The sequence below is a fragment of the Talpa occidentalis genome, unplaced genomic scaffold, assembly GCF_014898055.3.
Source record: "Talpa occidentalis isolate TD23 unplaced genomic scaffold, MPIMG_talOcc4v2.1 talOcc4.17, whole genome shotgun sequence".
Lineage (NCBI taxonomy): Eukaryota > Metazoa > Chordata > Mammalia > Eulipotyphla > Talpidae > Talpa > Talpa occidentalis.
The window spans coordinates 6,985,388-7,006,588 of NW_023601754.1; the positions used below are offsets into that span (position 1 = coordinate 6,985,388).

Here is a 21,201-nt window from a genome sequence, read left to right on the forward strand (position 1 = left end):
GGATTGTCATGTGGTTCTTGAGACTTGTGTGCCAGCCATGTATCCATATCCTGCTTGCTGTTGGTGACCTGGTGGGCCTCCATCACCAGATACTTGCTGACTTGAATGTGATGTGGTGGCAATAGCCACAAAAACAGTTTGAGTGTGTGTGTCCTCACCCGGATGATGGGATATTGGTGGGAGTCCCCTGGGTGCTGTAGCAGCCCTTTGACCACGTTAGCCCCACACATACCCATAGATGAGCAGAGGCCCTTGTGCCCTCTTGTTTGTGGGTGTAACTTGCTGAGGATCATAGGGAGTCAGTGTGGGGCTGAACTCCAAGGCTGGGAATCTATTCCTATCTTTTTCTGGACCCCCCTGCATCCTTGGCATGAGCTTCTGGGGTGAATGACCGGGACCTGGAGTCCACATCTGCTGAAATGATCCCTGAACAATGCAGAACAGTCTAGTCGCCTAGCAAGAGGCAGCCACTCTTAATCCTTCAAGTTTCTCTTGATTTTCATGTCAACTTTATTTATTTATTTATTTATTTTCTAAAGATTCATGATGTCAGCTTTAAAGGTAGCCCCTTTCCTGCCTTTCTTGAGTCTGCTTGATTGTCCTCAGAGCTGAGATGCTCATGTGATCCATGTTAGATAGGGGTTTTCAGCTTTTCCTTCCCATGCTGAGCTCCTTCTCACTTTGTCTATTCACAGGCCCCAGTTCTGTCCTGGCATTTCCTGGGCACATTTTACTGTCTTCTCTGTGTAGAGATGAGAGATGGGAGGATCTTAGGGGTGAGGGACTGGTACTGAGACTAACAGGTGAGGAAAGGGTCCAGGTGTTCACGTTCCGGACTAGTATCTTCTCTCCAACTGCCTGAGTGGTTCACCCGTACTAGGCCCCAAATGCCTCCCAGGTCCCTGGAAACAGGAGCTGATTGAGGGCAGGTAACTCAAGCCCCTACTTGCCATTTTTGGGTTAAGAGGACAGCGCTGCATTTCCCGAAAGCCATGATTTGTTGTTGGTAGTAACGTGACAGGTTCCCCTTCAGGTGCAGGAGGGAGGTCGTCCCCTGGGCCCAGAGCCTGGGAGCTCAGGACTGACAAGTGCCCTCTGATTCCTCCACAGGAGCTGATAGACCTCAAGATGCTTCAGTGCAGGAGAGTTGTCAACGGTGAGTGCAGCTCTGGTTCCAGGACTGTGCGTTTGCCATTGCCTGGAGTGACTGTCTTGTCAGGGTGCTCCTGGCCTGGCTCAGTCATTGTGTGGGTCTTATCCTTCCTTGAGGATGGTCACTGCTGTCTAGAGATCTTGACAAAGAGTGGCTGTGAGGCAGGCTTGCTGGCCTCGGAATCACCAGGTGTCATGATCCGGGAAGGACCCTAGCAGCACTGGGGCCATGATGGCATCAGCACTGGTCCTGGCTGGGTGACCTTGAATCACAGGGTTGGGATAAAAATCAAGTGAAACAAGGTAATGTCAATTCTCCCCCCTCCCCCCCCCCAATTACGTAGCTTGAGGCAGAGTGCGTGTTGATTTTTTTTTTTAAGATTTATTTTTATTTATGCATATAAGAGCTGGGGTGTAGGCCAGAGATGCGGGGGATGAGAGAATTCACCAGAGACAGAGCGGGGAGCAGAACAGGCAGATCCACTGAAATACTCTGCTGAGGGGAGCAGCGGGCGAGACAGGAGAGGTCTGCCGCACCATGTGGGAAGCTCCTTGGCCAGGGATTGAACTCAAGCCTCAGTGACTGGTGATAGCTTGGTAGTGCTGAGACTTTAACCCCTGCGCCACCAGCGAGGCCCCATGGTAATGTCAGTTCTTGCCAATGGAAGCGGTTGTGCTGAATTGTGGTTTTGTTTATCTTGAAGAGGCTGATTCTACTGATTAGAGTTGTAGTATAGTTCTTGAAAATGTATACATGTTTATGAAATTTGAATATAAGCTCATCAGAAGTTATGAGTCAATTTTCTTTGTTCAGTTTTTATATTTTCTTTGTGTTATGAAAAAAATCAATATAACAGACCATAAAAACCTCATACAAAAATACCCACAATCCCATATTTGAAGAGGCAATCCCACATGGAATAATGTATGCATATTTTTACACCTTTAGTAAAGTGTCATTATAAAAATATGACATGTTTATACACTCTCCCTCCCCGCCCCCTCGTGATCATGCTTCCCATGTTTTTCTGCCACCTACTGTTCCACTCGGACATTTTTCCATCAGTCACTATAGATGACGGTGTCGGAATGCGTTACCAGCACTTTAATGGGAGTTTCCTGAGTCTTGTTGTTATAAAGCCGTAGTATAAACACCCCAGGTTTTGGTGGTTCTTCTGCCAGTCGTGCACTGTCTCTGTGGCGCTGTTGGAGATCATCCTGATTACCTTTCCCTACATGTCATTGCTTCCATGCCGCCACTTTCAACCTTCTGGTCTGTTCAGCGCCTGAATTATAACAACTTTCATTTATGGAGGTGCTTCCCATGTGTTAAAGTTCTTGTTTCTAAAAATAAGTGCATGAGGTAGGCATGGTCTCCCATCTGCCACGTGGGGTCTTCCATGTGTTGGTGTTGAAGCGGTGCCATTTGTAGCACCTTCGTTATGGAGGCTTCTTTATTTTCTGTAGTTATGTTCTAGAGAATTGCTGTGAACACCAAGTTAGCAAATACTGACCGTTGCTCGCGGTACCCCTTTCAGGTAATGCATTTGCTGTGTTTTCTTGGAGGCTCTAGTGCTAGGTTGAAACTGACTCCTTCACTGGGTGGCCCTGTGTGTTTGTGTTTTCTCGCAGAGGTGCTCAGCACTGTGGACTTTGTCGCCCCTGACGACCGCGTCGTCTTCCGCACCTGTGAGAGAGAACAGAACAGGGTCGTCTTCCAGATGGTACGAGATACTGGGACCCGGCAGCCTCCAGAGGTTCAGCCACACCCTGGACTTCCCATCTCATGCCCTGTGTGGGGCCAGTGTTCAGTGCCTGGCTGCGATCGTACAGCAGTGACTTCCTGAAGGCTGTGCTTCAGCGGGTTTTTCAGAGAACTGCTTCGGAGTAATTACACTGTTGCAGACAGTTCATGAAAATACAGGCTGTGGCCTTCTGTCCCATGCCTCTAATCCCAGCTGTAATTGCCTTAATTATAGGAAATGCCTGTTCAGCGTGACTTACCTATTTTCAATTCCTAGCATTGCTTATACACATCATAGCCTTTGTTTTTGTGTGGTCTGTATATATTTCCCATTAAAGCAGTAGGCTTCCTTCAGAGTCATTAGATTGATGTTAGGGTTGTAATGATTCTAGAGCGTGCTTCTCTCGCTTTGAACATTTCTTGGTGCTTTTTCAGAAATAACTCCTGCTTGGTATTTAAGTCTGTAAAACCTAGATAACAATGGGCAAAAATATGATAAAGCAACTATAGCAAAATGTTAATTATAGACTGGAAGTAGTGAGTATATGAGTGTGTACTTCATTTATTTTTCAACTTAATTCATTTTTTGGACTTTTTTTTTATGTGTTTGAAGTAATCACAGCATTGATGGGTCTTCTAGGCCCTCCAGGTACACTTTTTGACTCTGACAATTGCTAGTCCAATGGGCTGGCTGTTTAAGAGAATGCCTGCCTGACTCTACTTGCTGACACGTGTGTGCTTGCATGTTTATCTGTGTCAGGGTGGTGGTTGATAAAGTTTCTTATGTTCCCAGGGAACTTCAGATGCTGAGCGAGCTCTTGCTGTGGCTAGACTTGTGTAAGTGTCTCTTTCTTTGGGACTGCCTTTGCTTCTCCTGTGGGCTTCAGGCCTTTCTGTTCCTGGTGGCCACCCTCCTGCCTCCTAGTCTACTCCCTTCTATTTCCAGGTTAAGAGCGTCTGGTTTCCTTCTTTCTTTGTGCCATCTGAGGGCTAACCTAGGACTCATGTACGGAGTGTGCCCAGATTCCAGGGAACTCTGGGGGAGGGGGGTGCTTCTCAATGTTTTTTCATGAGGCTCCCTTCCTAAGAACTCTCATGACTCTGAGGTTTTGAATCTCATGAAGTGTAGGTAAGCCTGATTGCTTCCTGAATTAACAAAGGCGGAGAGAACTGTGCTGAAGGAGATGGGCGTTGGAGTTAGACTGGCCTGGGTTGGAGTTTTAGCTTTGCTGCTTGCTAACTAAGTAAATTACTTAACCTCACTGAGAACTTAGTTTCCTGAACTTAACCTCACTGAGACCCGTAGTACTGCCTACCCCTGGCATTTCAGGGAAGGATAAATGAAATAATGCATGCAAATGTCTTTGCAAGGTGTGGCACGTGGTGACTACTTAGTACGTGCTAACTGCTGTTAGTAAAAACAGTAAGGGTGAGAGGGAACTCAGACGGATTGCTGCTGATCATTGGCCGTTAATTGTATCCGTATCAGGGAATGAGGCAAGCGTCCTTTGTACATCTGAGAGTTGTTTGGAATAAGCCAACTATGCAGTCCAATAGTCCTGTTATTTCCATCATAGCTGGTACTTTGGGAGAGGACTCTCATGCTCGTATCACCTCTCTGCATTGACAGATGGCTTTCACCCCACCAGTGAGGACTGCAAGGGTGGGACCAAGTTTAGTGTGGCTGTGACTAGGTATTTGAGTGACCTGATACACGCCTAAGCTGCAAAGTCCTCTCCAAGGAGCCCTTTACACATGTGCAAGCACATGACATTCTTCTTCTTGAGCTCTCTTGGGGGTGGGGGAAGCTGCACATTTTAAAGACGGGTTATTTTCAGCTTCTGCAACTGAGGGTTGGTGTGTTTTGTAGGGCCAGGGATGCGGGAAGAGCACAGATGCATGCCTTCAACTCTGTCTTCTTCCCTCAAGTTGAATTTTTATCATCCTTGGTCCTTCCTGTTTTTCAGAGAAAATGATGTAGCTGGTATTGATGTCAACATGGGCTGTCCAAAAGAGTATTCCACCAAGGTGAGTGGATTTTTTTAAATACTCTTCATAAGCACAGAGTGCAGAATAAAGGAGACTAATGAGATACGACAGCTAAGAATAGGACCTGACTCTAAACTAGATCCTGCACTAAATGGGGACAGTGCTCAAAAGGACAGGGTTACATCAGCTGGTAAATTGCAATAGGCACGTTGGTGGATCATCCAAATCACTACCTCTGTGTAAATTTATGAAGTTGATGGTTCTTCTGTGGTTTTGTAAGAATATCCCTATTCTTAGAAAATATATACTGAAGTATTTAGGGGTAAAGAGCTATGATTATGCAGTTTTGCCTTAAATGGTTCAGGGGAAATGATATACACACAAACACAAACACACAGACAAACACACATGTATACACACACAGGTACACATAGACACAAACGCACAGTACTTGTGCCCAAGCAATAAGGTAAGTGATGTAAATATTAAAAAAAAAAAAAATGAACAAGACTTTGTCTTTTTATGAGTAAAACTGGGACATACATTAAAAAAAAGAGGACACAACACATTCCCCATCATCATATCTGAAGAGATCGGACCAGAGCACTCTGGTAGCTTAGAGAAAGGAGCAGGAAGACAGTCCTTAAACTCAGGATCTTACAGGGAAATGTGGTCCTTGATGAGGTTTGGGGCCCTGCAGGCAGAGGGTGGGCACAAGCAGGGGACAGAGAACCTTGATTTGACCTGAAGGTTGGGGACTGGGAGAGGAAGAGGAACAAGGAGCACAGGATTGAAAATCTTGGCTGGGCCAGGTTAGATGGATTTGGGCTTTAGATGTCTTGGTCTTTTTTGAACAGAGAAGATGTATGATCAGAAACTTAGTTTCCTTCTCTGGGGGAAACCAGATTATTACTTTCTCGTGTGTCCTTCCAAATATATTCTATGGCAAGAAAGACTAAGAAATGCTAATCAGGGAACCAAATGTTTGGTGACTTCACATGGAAAAAGGCTCGAGGTGGGGATGCAGATAGAGGAATTGAGTATTCTGGATCCATAGGAGAGTTTGGAGGTGGAGAGAGGATAAACCAAACTAAAGCAGACTTGCCTGGCAAATGACTGGAGTGCGGGTGGGTACTAGGGCAAGGTAGAGGGAGAAAAGATCATTGGCTACAATGTGATCAGAGCTGCCTGAGGACGTGCATGTTGGAGCAGACAAGGACAGCTTGGGTTGGAGGGGTATGAGGCACTGTTGGGTCTCCTGCAGGCTATTCTTAGGAATCTTATCCCTTCCTGCTCAAGGTCAGCAGTGTAGACATAGCAGAGCCCCCTGGACCCAGTGCCCAGAGTCATCCCCCTTACTCTCAGAAGCTACACAGCCTGGGACCTTTGCTTTAGGCCAGGGGGCTGAAGATGGCAGGAAAGGCCAGTTGGGTGCTTGAAAACCAGGGAACCTGCAGACAGCTGCTTCAAGGCACATGGCAGTTTGAAACTAAACTGAAAACGTTAGACTCTTATTTTCTCTCATTATTCCCTTTGTGCTCCTGAGTCACATGAAAAGTGGACTTGAAATTATTCGAATCATCTTGATACCTTGCGGAGTGAAAAAAAGAAGCAGAATTGTACATGGTGTGCGACCGTTTGCGCGGGAGGGCTGGGGAATGAGTATATATATATATATATATATATATATATATGCTTTTCTCCTCGTAGAGTGTATTTGGACAAACATACAAGAAACTAGTAACACTGGTTTCCCCTGGGAGGGAAATGTGTTTTATTTGATATGGCATAGGGAATATGCTGTCATTGCAGGAGGGCTGCTGAAAGTAATTAACAACTGGCGCCCACCAGTCAGAGCAGATGCCCACCCATATGCCATATCAGTGTGTACCAGCAGTGTGTCCCGCTTTCTCCTGGTGGCTCAAAAATTGAAACCATATTAAAAGTATAAATGGAAAAGTTTCCCATTCCTCAGGGAGGGAGAGGTCTTACTCTTTACCCTTTTGAACCTTTATAAATTTTAATGTGTTACCTATTCAAAAAAGCAAATAGTAAGTTAAGCTCGAAAGGAAGGAAGGAAGGAAATACCATTCAGAAGGCCATTGTTATGGAAGGGGCAGCCAGGCTGGATTTTAGATCCTGTGATTCTATACGGAAGGGCTGGACTGTGCGTGAGCTGAAGGTCACATGGAGCCAAGGTGAGTGGCCAGAGCTTCCTTGGAAGCCTGGAAGTTTTGTGTCTGAGGCCTACGTGGGCCCAGACTAGTAGTTCCCTTCTCATCCTCTGAAATGCAGGCTCAGACTGGCCACGGCTGTGCTCTTCTCTGTGACTCTAATCTGTGACATTTAAACATGATATTAAGCTGAGATAACGGAATTGACCCTCTGAGCATATCCTGTGAGCATTCATTAGTGCACAGTCCCTACACTGACACCATATATTTATTGTTTTTGGCTTTTCCCCTTTTATCTCACTTTTAATGGCTTCAAATTTTCAAACATGCCACCTCTCAACTATTAAAGTAATTCACAAAATTTTTCAGAACTTGGATAATGTAGAAAAGTGAAAAAAGAGCAGGAAAATCACTAGTAATCCCATCATCAGGAGACAACCGCTATTAATGTCAAGCTCTATGTGGCTCCACAGGGGCTTTGATAGATCTATGATAGGTCCCTGGGTTTTGCTGAGGGGACCGGAGTGGTGACTTTTGGGGTTCATCAGACTCTGATCCTTGATATTGTGAGCATGGATGCTGCTGTTTTCTTACTTGCTTGGGAGAAGTGCTGATTGCCAGTGGACCTTGTTTCCTTGGTGGTGAGGGCTGGGGTGCGACCAGGTCACCATATTGCCATACCTGGAGGAGGGTCACCCTCCTCCAGCTGTAAGAAGATACTCTGTATGCTTTTCCTTAGGGAGGAATGGGAGCTGCTCTGCTGTCAGACCCTGACAAGATTGAAAAGGTGAGTCTCACATGAGGGAAAACAGAAGTTCACACCTGCCTGTGAACTAGCATTTCCTGGAATGCCTCCTCCCCCGCCACCACCTGATTGATTGAATCAGTCATGATATCTGGGGTCTGGACATTTTTTAAAGGCTTCCCAGTGATTTTGACATGCAGCCAGGTTTGGCAGCCCCAGAGCTAACTTACAGCCACCTTGGAGTTCCTTAAAAGCCTAGCTCTGGGGATGTCCACTGAGAGCCGGGGGCCTGAGGACTCAGAGCCGCTGTCTTGGATCCCTCCCTTCAGAGTTGATCATGAGAGCAGAGGCCAGGCTTCCTGTGAGTGGTGGCTGGGTATGGATGTATGTGGGGGTGCTGATTCCCCTTATTCTGATAAGGTCCACCTCCAGCTTTGAGAATAGACTGGAACAGGAACATCTGAGGCAAGCTGTAGTTGGTCTTTCCTGGTCCCCTCCTCTTGGTGATTCTGTCCTGCAGGTTTAGGAGGCCTTGGGGACAGATTGGTGTTTGCCACTCAGTGTTGTGAGCTTCAGAACACGTGGGGGTGGCGCTTTCTCTCACATCATATACTTCTTTTGTTTTCTTCTCTCAATCCTGTAGCTCTTTCCCTGTTGCTCTTTTTTGTCCTTTATTTTTCCTATCTCTGCTTCCCTTTCTGGGCTTTAAGCCTCCTAGGGCGTCCCACAGGCTTGAGCCACTTGGGATAAGATACCACCTGTGAAAGCTGCCATTATTTGTTCTGGTGACTGTGATAGCAACTCAACCCTGTATATTCCTCTGGCGCCTCTGGGATGTAGGGAGACTAACGTGTTGTCCTTAACAACTCACTGCTCTTGCTCCCCCTGTGTGGACAGTGTCTCTGATCACATCTCTGTAATGGGCCTGGAATGCATGCCTAACTCTGGGGGGTGGGGGGGTGTGATTTCCTTTTCAAAGTAGATTCCAGCTTTTGTTCCATTTGTTTCTCAACCGCCTTGAAGTCGACAGGGCGAGTATTTGTTATCAGGCATTTGATCAAGAAGAATAAAACTAAAGCACACACAGAGAAAAGCAATTTGGTCAAGAGCACACAGCAAATAAGTAGCTGGCAGAACTGACTCTAGAGCCATGGTCTCGACCCCTTCCCACCACAAGGGTCCCCCTCTTGGTGGCATCTCAGGTTAGGGAACCTGGGTGTCGTTATTAGTATCTCACTGCAGGAGAAGCCAGGAGGCCAGAGGATTACAAACATGCCTGTGTGCCCATGTTGGGAAGTAAACCACTCCCTACTGGGGTATCTCCCCTATGTGTGGAGAGAAGTTTCACCTCCACAGTTGTCCTCAGACCTGGGTTTCATTCAGGCCCCACAGATGTCACACCATGGAGCTGGGTTGTGATCTGGATCTGGGGGGCCTAGAGCTCTGGGAGAATTTCAGGCTAGATCCTGGCCAGAGGACAGACCCTAGTGCCCTTCCCCTTCGTTGTGACCCCTCTTAAGTGGCTAGACCTCTTGATTTCTAATTTTCTTTCTGGTCTGAACATGCTCATGATATGAACAGAAACACTGAGGAAAGTGCTTAGAGCTACTTGGATAAACTCTACCAAAAGGAAGTCCTGCCAAGAGACTTGAATAACCAGCTGACTTTGCTTAAAGCATCAAACATCAGATGATTCTAAGTCAGCACTTGAATGGAACCTTCCAGAGATGGTGTTTCAGCCTGAGGAAGAGGACTAGAGTGAGAATTTTTATTGTGCATCTCAATGGACCTGTCAACAGAAGATGCCCTTGAACACCTGCTAGACTGACCCTAGGTCCTTAGGCCCAGGCTGCCTCCTGGGCCTGCAACTGAGGACTGATCCTCCCTGCCAGTCTCTGGCAGTTGTGCCTGAGCCAACAGGCCCTTTCTTGCCAGTGAACCGTGTACCTACCAGTCAGCCCAGCCTCTTGATCTGATGTCACCTACAGGGGTCTGCCTCAACTTGTCCCCTGGTTCAGGCAGCCTGGCTCTCTGCTGCCCCCACCTGTCTAGACTGGCAGCAGCTGCCTGGGTGTCTGCTGCTTGACAGGGATCCAGTTCTTGGAAGAGGACTCTTGGGATCACCTTCCCTCTAGCTAGCCTGGCCTGATATTTTTGATGAGGAAAGGAGACAGCAATGTCACGGACATGCAGCGTCATCTGCACCTCTCTTGATTTCTGACTCTCTTGATTTCTGATTTATGTGGTCTGGCTTGCTGCCTCCCTGACACTTTCCTCTGTGACTTCTTGCTCCTTTTTTGAAGTCCTTTGCAATGACTCTGCAATTAAAAACGTTTTAATATGTCAAATATGTTGTCTTTTCCTTTGCCAGTTATTCCTTCTGTATATCTGATTCCCCTGAAGGGAGGGGTGCATGAGACACAGGGCACAGAACCTGCGAAAGCTTCCTGCCCCCTCACTTGGCAATCCTGGAACAGCGCTCTGGGAACATGGCCTTTAAGCAGGAAAGAAACTGTCAGCCATGTGTCCTCTGCCAGGACTGGGCCTCAGAGTCATATTGAGGAGGGAGTGTGTTGGGCAGAGCCTTTTGAAAACCACATATTCCTAAGTCCTGCCCCTAGAGACCCATTCAGGAAATAATGGGTGGAATCTAAGAGTCTGGATTCCTTAAGCTCTCAGAGGGTTCTGATAGTTGCCCTGCCAAAGGATCATTGTGTTCTACGTAGGGATCCGTGCAGAGCCACCCTTTCATTTGTTCATTTACCAAGTATTTGTACACCACTCCTGCAGGCAGGGGCTGCTGGTGCTTGGGTTCTAGAGTAGAAAAAAGGGTGGACTCCTTGCCTTGTGGACACATACATGAATACAGACATGTCTGTGCCATTGGGATGCAGGTCTGTGGCAGTTTATTAAGTATGAGCAGTTGTGGTGGTATGTTCCAGAAGAGGCCGGTGCTCTATATTTTCTTTTCCTCAGATCCTGAGCACTCTTGTTAAGGGAACACGTAGACCTGTGACCTGCAAGATTCGCATCCTGCCATCGGTAAGGCTGGCGTGTTACGTTTGAGGGCCCTTTCTCTCTGGGGGTGATGATTGAGGCTGTAAATGATTCTCGAGGCGCTGACTTAGGGGTGGAGCTGAGGCTGCTTCAGGCAGCTGCTCCCTCTACCACTTCAGTAATCACGTGTGCGCTCCCCTTCCTCAGCTGGAAGATACCCTGAGCCTTGTAAAGCGGATCGAGAGAACTGGCATCGCTGCCATCACGGTTCATGGGAGGTGAGTAGTTGCATTTCTTGTGACTGGCTGCAGGGAGGTCCTTGGCCATCTTAAGGGTCCTTTGCCAGTACCCAGGTGACAACCGGCTTCTCTTCAACATGTGCAGCCTGCTTCGACCTAGCTCTTTGACACCTGTGGGTCCCGAGGGCAGTCAGCCCTGTGTGGACTTGCATTTTTCTTTGATTCATGCACTGAGATTTAGATACACAGACCAAGAAGAAGGACGACGGCCCTACCTTGGGGCATGTGCATGGCAGAGATGAATGATTTGCTCAGAAGCTTATCATGCAGCCAGGAAGTGATGGAATTGGAATTCTGACTCTGAATCTCATTTTCTTTCTTCTACACAGAGCAGTAGCTTCTCTCTTGAAAGATCTTGGGCAGGTGGCTCTTCTTTTAAAGGCACTGCTTTTGTGTCTGCCCTGGTTGGACGGCCAGCTGTCACAATGTCTACGCTATAAACAGTTCTGGCCCCCGATCCTTTCATTGAGGAGAGTAGTAGAGGGGACACCCAGGCAAGACGAGGGAGGGCTGGGGCTGAAATTGTCCTTATATCTGTAATTAAGGTGCCCTCTGCCAAGAGCTGAGGTGTTGCTCAAGGCTTCCCTTGGTTTCCCGGTCAGACTTGCTCCCTGTTGATGTGCTTTTGTACAGACACCCAGGTCAGCTGACTTGGACCAGGGTACCCTGCCTTCTCTGAGCAGTGTTTTTGTTAGGTTCAGGGGTCTTAAGGGAACAACCCATTTTTTGCTTGTGTGTATTGGCTGAATCCAGGCTCTCTGGTAAGCCTCCTCTGTTGTACTTGAACACAGTTGAGGTCAAGGCTCACCTCAGCATCTCTTAGACTCACTCACAGCCAAGACCTTCTTGCAGTTGACCTCGGAAGGAGGGACACTGGGTTGTGGTCCTGTCTCCCCTGGGGCTTGTCGTGACAGCCGTGGTCTGTGCTCTGCCCTGGCTGATGGGCCTACCCTGTACCAGGTGCCTCTCCCCAGGATCAGCTGCCCAATTTGGCCTCAGCATAGGCAGCTGTGTGGGAGTGGCCAGTCTGAGCAGTGACAGCTGTTCCCAGCCCCTTGGGGAGGGCAGGACCCGGACAGAGGGGACAGCATTCTTGGGGCACTGTCTCTTCTCTCTGGCAGAGATGACAGAAGCCAGGGTTTGACCTTGGGATCCACCACCCACATTGGTCCCCTGTAGCCATGCTTCACCTTCAGGCTTCAAAGAGAGTTGGACTTGCCTTCTTAGCATTGACCTCTGTTGCTCCTGCCCTTCATGATGGAGATCAGGAGAGCCATCTCATGCAGCCTGGACCCCCGTCCTTGATGACTGTGTGACTTACCTGAGGTCCAGCAGGGCAGACGGTAGGACTTATGTAGGGTAACCCTGCGTCTGGGACATGGCCTGGGCACCCAGCCTCAGCCCCATTTCTTTTCTGTCTCCAAGGAAGCGGGAGGAACGACCTCAGCACCCTGTCAGCTGTGAGATCATCAGAGCCATTGCTGAAACCCTCTCCATTCCTGTCATAGCTAAGTAAGCCTGCCTTCCTCCTCATCCTTTCCTTTTTTTATGCAAACACCTCACTCAGAAGGGATTTGAACTGGTATATAAAAAAATGGAATAAGATTAGTGTTCAAAAAACAGAAAAGCCACTTTAAAAGAAAGGGAAAAAAGGGTAGGATGAAAAATGAAGTTGAGAATGAGTGTGAAAAATGTTGCTCATGTCCCTTGGCCTCTGGCGAGTGGCTGATGTAGGTGTGTAATAAGCAGGGGCTCAGATTGTTATGAGGAATGCGGTGAGTGTTCAGGGCACGGGTATAGTAAGAAGGTGGTGGCTGGAGCAGGCCCCGGGGCAGCTGATGGCCCACTAGAGTTAGGTGTACTGGGGGTTACGATGAAGAGGCTTAAGCCAGAGCTTTTGGAGCTGTGGCTCAGGGAGCATAAACAGGTCTCAGTCCAAAGCCTGGGCAAGCATTTTGGGCACCAGAGAACCAGCACCTAGCCTGGCACATATGAGATACCAATGACCAGCCCAAAGGCTGGTCCAGTTGCTGGACCAGTAAGTGCCCAGTTGCTGCTGGAGAGATGGCCTGTGTAGCTCTGTTGGGAGTTCGGCTCAGTCCTGCACCTTGAAATGGCAGAGCCTGATGGCAGGATGGGAATAGGGAAGCTGCTCTAAAGCCTGAAGCTCTGACAGAGACATGCGCACCTAGTGGTTGAAGGGAGGGAGAGAGTTAAGGGTGGAGCTTGGTAGCCAGGTCTGACCTTCCCCAGGCCAAGGAGTTTTGGGGGTGGCTGGGAAAGCAGTAGGCTACTCTAGAAGCTGTTGCTGCTGCTGCCATCTGAGGTCCCACCCAATCCTGATGGCTATCTCTAGAATGAGATGACTGTCTAGCTCCCAATGAAGGCTGAGCAGTTTCCGAGGGGGCCCTTGGGGCTGCAGGGTGGCAGGAAGGGAAATTTCGACCAGACTAGGCTTCCTTCCTTCCTCTCATGATCACCGCTATGTTGTTCGCTCCACAGGGTTTTTATCGAGCAGTTAGTGCCCCGGCCTCCGGCTTTTCCTATGAGCCCAGTATCCACTCCAACTCCTGTCGTAACGTGTGGGCCAGCTTTAAGCACTGGCCCACAGAGGGCCAAACCTCTGGAACACCTCGTCAGCACCAGGCACAGTTCAGGCCTCTTCATTATCTGACTTGGTGCTCCTGACCCCGTGTGGGGTGTGAGTTATTCCAGTCTCAAAAAGCTCTCACAGCTGAGGGACCCGGCCAATGCCACACAGTTAAAAAGTGGCCATCCTGGGGGGATTGCCTGTTTCTAGAAAAGCTGGTACAGGGATGGGGACTCCCCTCACCTTCCTGTTACTTTTCAGTGGAGGATCTCATGACCACATCCAAGAGTACTTGGACATAGAGGACTTTCGACAAGCCACGGCAGCCTCTTCAGTTATGGTGGCCCGAGCGGCCATGTGGAACCCATCCATTTTCCTCAAGGAGGGCCTGCGGCCCCTGGAGGAGGTCATGCAGAAGTACATCAGATACGTACGTCTTAGCACTTTTTCAAAACATTTCTCTGTGACATTCCTGCTGCTTGTGCTTCAGGAGAGCCCCCACGTGCCAGCACATCCTCGCCATTGTCCCCCTTTTCATTTGTTCTTGTAGTGCAGCTTTGGGTCTCCCAGTGACAAGGTAAACAGAGGGTGCAAGGGAGGGTGCCCTAGCACCCTCCTAAAGCTCCCAAGGTGTGTGGGTTATAGCAAAAACCTCTGGATCCAAGGTGCTATTAGGACCCCCAAAACATGACATCACGCCCCCAATACACACACATGTGCAGTGGCCATGCGGCCTGTGTCACTGAAGATAGCCAGGCCAGTGGGTTGGTAATGGAGCAGGCAGGGTGAGGAGGAGCCATGGTAGCTGTTACTGAGGACAGAGTATTTCCATAGAGACATGTCACTTAATCATCCTTCCAGTTCACTTTTTAAACTCTTTTGCTACTTCCCAGAATGCTTTGACCTCTGACTTAGGAAATAGCCTAACTTTAACCCTCTCCTCAGGGAATAGCATTTTCTTCTCACTGGGAGCTTGATGGTAGTGTCCCAGCGTTTCCATGTTTTGATGAGGTCACTGTCTTGTCCCCGTGGCACAACCCTGGACTCTGTGGGGCTTTGATCAGCCCTGCAGGTCTCCAGGCAGAGATTCTTCTGTGAGCTAGGCCTAGCCGAATTAGTCCTCTCCCAGGGAGACATCCCCCTTCTCTTCAGTCCTGGGCCCCCACCTGCCTGTGAAGGTCAGGAGCATCTCAGGTGCGCAAGCTGCCTGCCTTCTCTTTGAGCCGTGGCCAGGCCTGGGCAGCTGTGGCAGTCATGGTGTGCTGATGTCCCCAGGGCTGTGCAAGGTGGGCATGTTGGGAGGCCTGTACCTGAGACTCTCCCTGCTCAGTGCTGCGGTCTTTGCCTTCTCTCCATGGTTCCGGGTGTCCTGTTGGGCAGGTTGGTGACCACTAGGCTCACCAGTGGCCTGGGTCATTGTGGGGTTTGCTTCAGCCCAGTCCAACTGTTCAGCTCTGGCCTGCTGGCAACACTATGGCAGAGAAGACACATTTAGCAGAACTGAGCTTGCTCACTGGGTGAAAGGTGATGTTATCATTACTGCTTAGCCTATCCTTGGCGGCTTCTCAAGAGGGTGTGTTGTCACGGAGAAAGGGAGCAGCTTTCAAGCATAGGCAGGGATGTTTCCGGTCCAGCCAGGTGCTTCTGTCTCAAACAAGCTGAATCAAGGCTTTGCCGCCGGCTGGGACTTACCCACCTATTCCCTGCTTTTTCCTGAGGGTACCCTGGCACCGTCCCTGGCACTGAAGGCGCAGGCCTAGGTGGAGCTATTAGAACATTGTAGGCGCAAGGGTGGGAAGTATTTCTTGCCCTGCCTCCAGCCAGCGGACTCCAATGGGTATCCCAGGGTTGTCCCATCTCGCCCTCCCGAGCCCGCACTTCCCAGTCTGTGGAGTAACAGCTGCACCCCACGCTTGTCTAGATAAGTGAAGAGACAAGTGACACGTGTGAACACGCTGTGGATGGTGCTGTGCTTTACTCATGTCGGGGAAATTTGGAGACAGGCTATTTAAGATGTGGGAGGGGCAGTTACCCATCGGGATTTTCAGGAATAGAAAATCTATCCTGGGGCTGGATCTGCCACCCAGCTTTTGGCTTGGTCCCCCTGCCTGGGAAGATACTGGACAGCACGTCCTGTGTGGTTGCCTCTGGTGCTTGACATTGCACATCAGCACCTCAGTCAGGCTCTCCAGTAGAGTGTGCTTTTGACTGTGGGCCCTGATGGTGACATTTGCTTATTGTAAATCGCCTCCCTTTCCTTCCCTCCCTACTTTCTTCTTACCCCCGCTCCAACCTGCTTCTCTGGAGGAGTAGACAGCCAGAATGGAGGTGGATCTTTCTTATCGAGTCACATTGCCTTGGCTGCAAGCATACCTCTGATGCCCCCGTGGGTCCCCCCCTTCCCTGCCGTCAGAGCATGGCTCAGATTTCTAAGCCTTCCCGGCAGCAGGTGGGCTCACACTGGTTCTCCTCCCAGGCTGTGCAGTATGACAACCACTACACCAACACCAAGTACTGCTTGTGCCAGATGCTGCGAGAACAGCTGGAGTCGCCCCAGGGAAGGTTGCTTCATGCCGCCCAGTCTAACCAGGAGATTTGGTGAGAGGGGCAGCAGGTAGTCCTTCGGTCCTTGCAGACATGCCCAGGTTTGACCCTGAACTCTAAGCTGACTACCAGGGCACCAGGGACACACCTTCTTTGAGTGGATGTGAAGGAGTGGGTGGTGGGACTTTCAGAGCTTTGGAACTTTCCATTCTCGAACTGATCTCAGCAGAAGAGTTTGGGAAACTAGGGCACCAGTAGGAATGCAAGGGCTGGGCTTGGGGATTTCTGGGGAGGACGGGGCTTTTCTGGTAACAAATCTGTTGCTTAGAGCCACACCAAGACCTAGTGGTCAGGAGAGTTGGAGTTATAGAATGGAGCCCTGGCGTGCTCCTGTACCACACCCATCACTGTGCAGTCAGAGGCCACCCCGTGGGCTTTTAGATCTGGTATAGTTCTAACTCAAACAGTTGACATTTGGGGCCCTTCATGACCTGGCCTTGCGCCTGCTCCCACAGCCTCCTATCTACCCATCTCCCCCAGCTCCACACCCGTGCTTGAACTGGATCTTCTGGAGTGCTCTTTCCCCATCATGTCTGTCTATACCCTCCCTCCAAAGATGCCTTTCTGAGCCACTCCCACCCCATCTTTGTGAATCTCTGTCAGCCCTAGTGATCTTTTCCCTAAGGGAAAAGCCTTGCTAGAACCTTCCTCCCCATCCTGGGCTTGTGTTGGTGTCTCTTCTCCACATAACTTCACCAGCTTGACCCAGCTCTTATGAACTCAAGAGAAAGAGTAGAACTGGCTGTGGCTGCTACTGCAGTTCAGGGGAGGCCTAACTGCTTGTGGTTGGGGCGGGAAGTGGGAAGCATCTCAGTGGTCAGGCCTCGGTCTTTTCCCCTCAGGGGCCCACATGAGGATGAGGCTCTGTTTACTCCAGGCACTTGATCAATATAGGTCAAGTTGCTCTCCTGGCTGGGGACAGCTCCCTGTGTGCGTCTCCTTGGAAGAGAGACTGGGCTTAACTGGTAGAGATCACCGTTAGAGTCTTTCCTTCCCAGCCTAGCCTGCCTTCCAGTGTCCACCCTCAGGGACTGTTATTCACTCTCTATCTGCCAATCCACGTGATTCCAGGTGTAGGTGGGAGGCGCCTTCTCATGCCTGGGTCCTGGGGAGGATTTGGTATAAGGGGGGGGGGTGTACTGGTGGCATTTCCCAGTGGTGGGGGCCTGGGCTCCTGCCCTAGCTCCCTGGATACTGGCTCTACTAAAGGGCCTGCCCTCTCTGCTTGTCCCTCCATAGCGAGGCCTTTGGACTTGGTGCCTTCTATGAGGAGACCACGCAACAGCTGGATGCCCGGCGTGCAGAGTTCTTGGCCAAGACCCCAAAGGAAGCAGGGGAGCCAGCTGAAGATACCTCTGGTGTCATTAAGATGGCTGTCAAGTTTGACCGGTAGGTCTCCAGTGTGGCCTCAGTTTGGCCTACGGCCAGTGCCCTTGGGTCTGACTGCGCCAGCAAGTTGGTGGTTGTATGTGATTAATGCCCAGCTTAGGAATCACGGGTCTTCTTAGACACCTATTCTTAATTCTCAGCATTCAAAGAAAACACTTTAGAGAAAATAGTTCCTGAAAGCCCAGGCAGGGTTTTGCACATTGCCCCAAGGATAAATGAACTCTGCCTTTTCTTTGACCCACCCCCCCCCCCACAACTTGGGGTAGGGGGACTTGTCTCCCGGTCCTGAAAAGTCTATACTTCTTTCCTGGCCCTGAGGAACTAGCTGCCTACGTGGAGCTCCCCAGTATCAGCGGGACCCTACCCTCACCTGGCTGTGTGACCTCTGCCCGTACCCACTGCCCCTCACCAGCCCTGTGGTTTCCTCTTTAGGCAGAAGTAGCTGTAGGTCAATTGTTGCCTCAGACTGTGACTCAGCTCTGAATGGGGCTCTCGTCCTCATCTTCTGCCATTTGGGATCTGAGCCTTTCTCAGGTTCTCAGGCCTGGACCAGGAGCCAGTGCTATCTGGCACTGGCTTGGGAGGAGGGGTGTGGGCACAGCTGTCGAGCAGTTGCATGCTGGGGAGAACGCCTGGCAGGGTGCTGGAGCATGGCCTCTCCCATCTGTCACCTTGACTCTGCCAGTGGACTGTGAAACTGGAGTCCCTTGTAATCAAGGCAGCAGCGGGTCCCAGCACTCTGGGAACCTAATCAGGGTGGGCGCTGAGCTTGATCTATGAGACCACTGTGGGGTCCTCTGCGTCCCCCCCACCTGGCCCATGCGTTCCTGATCCTGACCTGACGGTCACTGGATCTTCCTTTTTGATGGTTCAAAGCTGTTTTCCAGGCTGGAATTCTGAGTGCTAGGTTCCCTTCCCACCCTAATTCCTCAAGCACTTTGAGGCCCATCTTTCCTTGAAGTAGACCCCAAGTTACTGGTGAGACAGGAATAGGAGCTCAGGGAAACAGGCTGGGGAGTCTTCAGACAGCCCCTGACATCTCAGTTCCCGTATCCTCTCTCAGCCCTGCTGTGGGCAGTGGTGATGGAGGGTGCACCCTGAGTCCTTACTTGTGTTTCCCCAGGAGAGCATACTCACCTCAAATCACCCCCAAGATGTGCCTGCTGGAGTGGTGCCGGAGGGAGAAGCTGGCACAACCCGTGTATGAAACAGTGAGTTCCCGGCTGAGGCCTGCCTCGCAGTGCTCTTACCACCTGTGCCATCACCCCCAGACACCACTGCTTGTACCCTCCACTTTGCCCTGTGTGGTATGCAGAGGTTATAGTTGTTGATGGCCCCTTTCCTTGGCAGTGGGCCTGTTACCTCATTCTGGCCAATTTCGTAAAACTGAACTAGGCACTGAAATTCGGGGGCTGCTTGGGCCAGTGGTGTTGCTGAGGTAGAAGTTTCTCTGGAAAGAGCCAATTAGCTTAGGAAGGATGCTCACATTTAAAAGTTAGACAGACAGACACTTAAAAGTTAACCAGGTCTTGCCCAGTGGGGTACAGCACTGGGCCCCATACATGGGCCCCTGGGAGGAAGGACAGTCTTCGCTCATCACCTTTGGTGGCCATGACCGTGCCTTTCTCTTCTGACCTACAAGCTTTAACTTTCTTGTGTCCTCCTCTGCCAGAGTGACTTTCCTAAAACTAAGCTGAACTCTATGTGGTTCCCTAGTTCAAATCCTTGTCAGCTCCCTAGCGCCTTTGGGGTCAAGCCCTAATACTTCAACACAGAGCACGAGACACCTCACCCTCCCACGCCCTCTAACTTGCTTCAGGTCTCATCAGCTCAGCTCTCCATCCAGCCACATCACCTGCTCGTTCAGCCAGGTGTCCCTGAGCCCCATCCTCGCCACCCCTTTGCCATCTGATGAACTGCCCCTCATTTGAGGGGACCTAGACCATCCAAATGTCACTAGGAGTAGAAGCTTTATAGTCACGTGCAACTAACTGTTCTGGTGGCCCTTTGCTTAGGTCCATGACAGAATTCCTGACACACAGGGATGCCATTGTGTGCATCAGCCTTTCTTCCCTAGCAGAGGCAGCAGCACTTCTGCTGGGGAAGAGCATGTGACACTCAGGTAGCTTTCATTTGATTAGGTGGGAACTGCCTCCCTTTATCTGCCTTCAACTTGATCCTGGCAGGTAGGCCTCTGGGGCTTATTGCCCTAGCTATCATGCAGCCATCCCTGCTTCCCTTGCTCTCTGTGCACCAGGTTCAACGCCCTCTGGATCGCTTCTTCTGCTCAGTGGTCACTGTTGCTCAGCAAAAGTACCAGTCCACCTTGTGGTAAGTTTGCTCATCAGCGGGCTTGAAGCTTAGGATGGGAAGCCTGAATCCAGTATTGGCCTGGGAGGGTAAGGGGTGGTATCCCTGGTCTCTGACCCCTTTCTCAGTTTTGTTAAAACCTCTGCCAAGGGTGTGTCGAGGCAGGCCTTCCAGCTTCTGGTTCTGTAACCAGCCTGCCTGCTGGCCGGCCTCACTACCCCCTGCCTCCCTCATCTGCCCAGGGACAAGTCCAAGAAACTGGCGGAACAGGCTGCGGCTATCGTCTGTCTGCGGAGCCAGGGCCTCCCTGAGGGTCGGCTGGGTGAGGAGAGCCCCTCTTTGCACAAGCGCAAGCGGGAAACTCCTGACCAAGACCCTGGGGGACCCCAGGCTCAGGAGCCAGCTGTGCCTGGGGAGCTGTGCAAGAAGCCCTTTGTGGCCTTGGGAAGTGGTGAAGAAAGCCCTCTGGAAGGCTGGTGACCACTGGCCCTTCCCTGGTCACCCCTTGCATGGGCTTGGCCCTTATATGACGGTGGGTGCAGAGCATGAACCACTTGCCACTGGACATTTTGCTGACCCTGCCTGGCAAGAGTTAAAAGGACCTGGCCTAGGTCATCAGCCTGGAGCACAGGCCATGGGGGCCCAGGGTGCCCAATTCTCTTGGCGGGTCAGAAGAAGGCCTACATTCCTAGCAATGTCAGTATTTTCTTTGAAAACAGGAGCTTTTCAGGTGCCACCTCCCCAACCTGACATTGGTACAGTGCAATAAAGATACCCCCACCCTTACCCTCGGGTGACTGCTCCAGCCTTGGGCATCTCTCACATGGGCTGATGTCCTGGCATAACTATCCTACTCTCACCCTTTGCGCAGAGCTGGAGCTTCTTAAGGCCTGTCCCCTGCCCAGTCTTAAGGATCTGGGTGGGAAACGGGGTTGGGTGTCCTCTTTGATGCTCACTGTACTTGGGCTGACCCAGATGGCCCAGGAAAGCCCATTTCTACCATGTAAACTGAGGAAGGGCTTACAAAATTGAGGCACTGGCCATCAATTCATTTTCCTGCCTAGCGGTGATAAGGAACCTGGGAAATGAATATGTGGTGTCCCATTAAGGGACCAGCTCAGGTGACGGGGGTCCTGGGTCTTCTCCCCACCCCCTGATCTCCGACCCCATGAGGTGCCCGAATCTGGAGGCTGCTGATGACAGCAAAT

The 21,201-nt window shown here is 50.4% G+C and overlaps 1 protein-coding gene across 7 annotated transcripts in view; it reads left to right on the forward strand.

Annotated features, from left to right (window-relative positions):
- DUS2 (dihydrouridine synthase 2) overlaps positions 1-20,784 on the forward strand; it is a 39,073-nt gene extending 18,289 nt beyond the window's left edge. For all 7 annotated transcript variants that reach the window (XM_037515951.1, XM_037515947.1, XM_054696927.1 and 4 more), the window contains 14 exons: positions 1,111-1,156; positions 2,785-2,876; positions 3,690-3,733; positions 4,864-4,924; positions 7,799-7,846; positions 10,781-10,846; positions 11,009-11,079; positions 12,526-12,612; positions 13,952-14,120; positions 16,167-16,288; positions 17,534-17,683; positions 18,807-18,894; positions 19,941-20,014; positions 20,236-20,784. In XM_037515951.1, the coding sequence (XP_037371848.1) occupies positions 1,111-1,156; positions 2,785-2,876; positions 3,690-3,733; positions 4,864-4,924; positions 7,799-7,846; positions 10,781-10,846; positions 11,009-11,079; positions 12,526-12,612; positions 13,952-14,120; positions 16,167-16,288; positions 17,534-17,683; positions 18,807-18,894; positions 19,941-20,014; positions 20,236-20,473 (1,356 nt within the window). In that variant the 3' untranslated portion in view covers positions 20,474-20,784. The remainder of the gene's footprint in view (positions 1-1,110; positions 1,157-2,784; positions 2,877-3,689; positions 3,734-4,863; positions 4,925-7,798; positions 7,847-10,780; positions 10,847-11,008; positions 11,080-12,525; positions 12,613-13,951; positions 14,121-16,166; positions 16,289-17,533; positions 17,684-18,806; positions 18,895-19,940; positions 20,015-20,235) is intronic.
- The last annotated feature ends 417 nt before the right edge of the window (positions 20,785-21,201 follow it).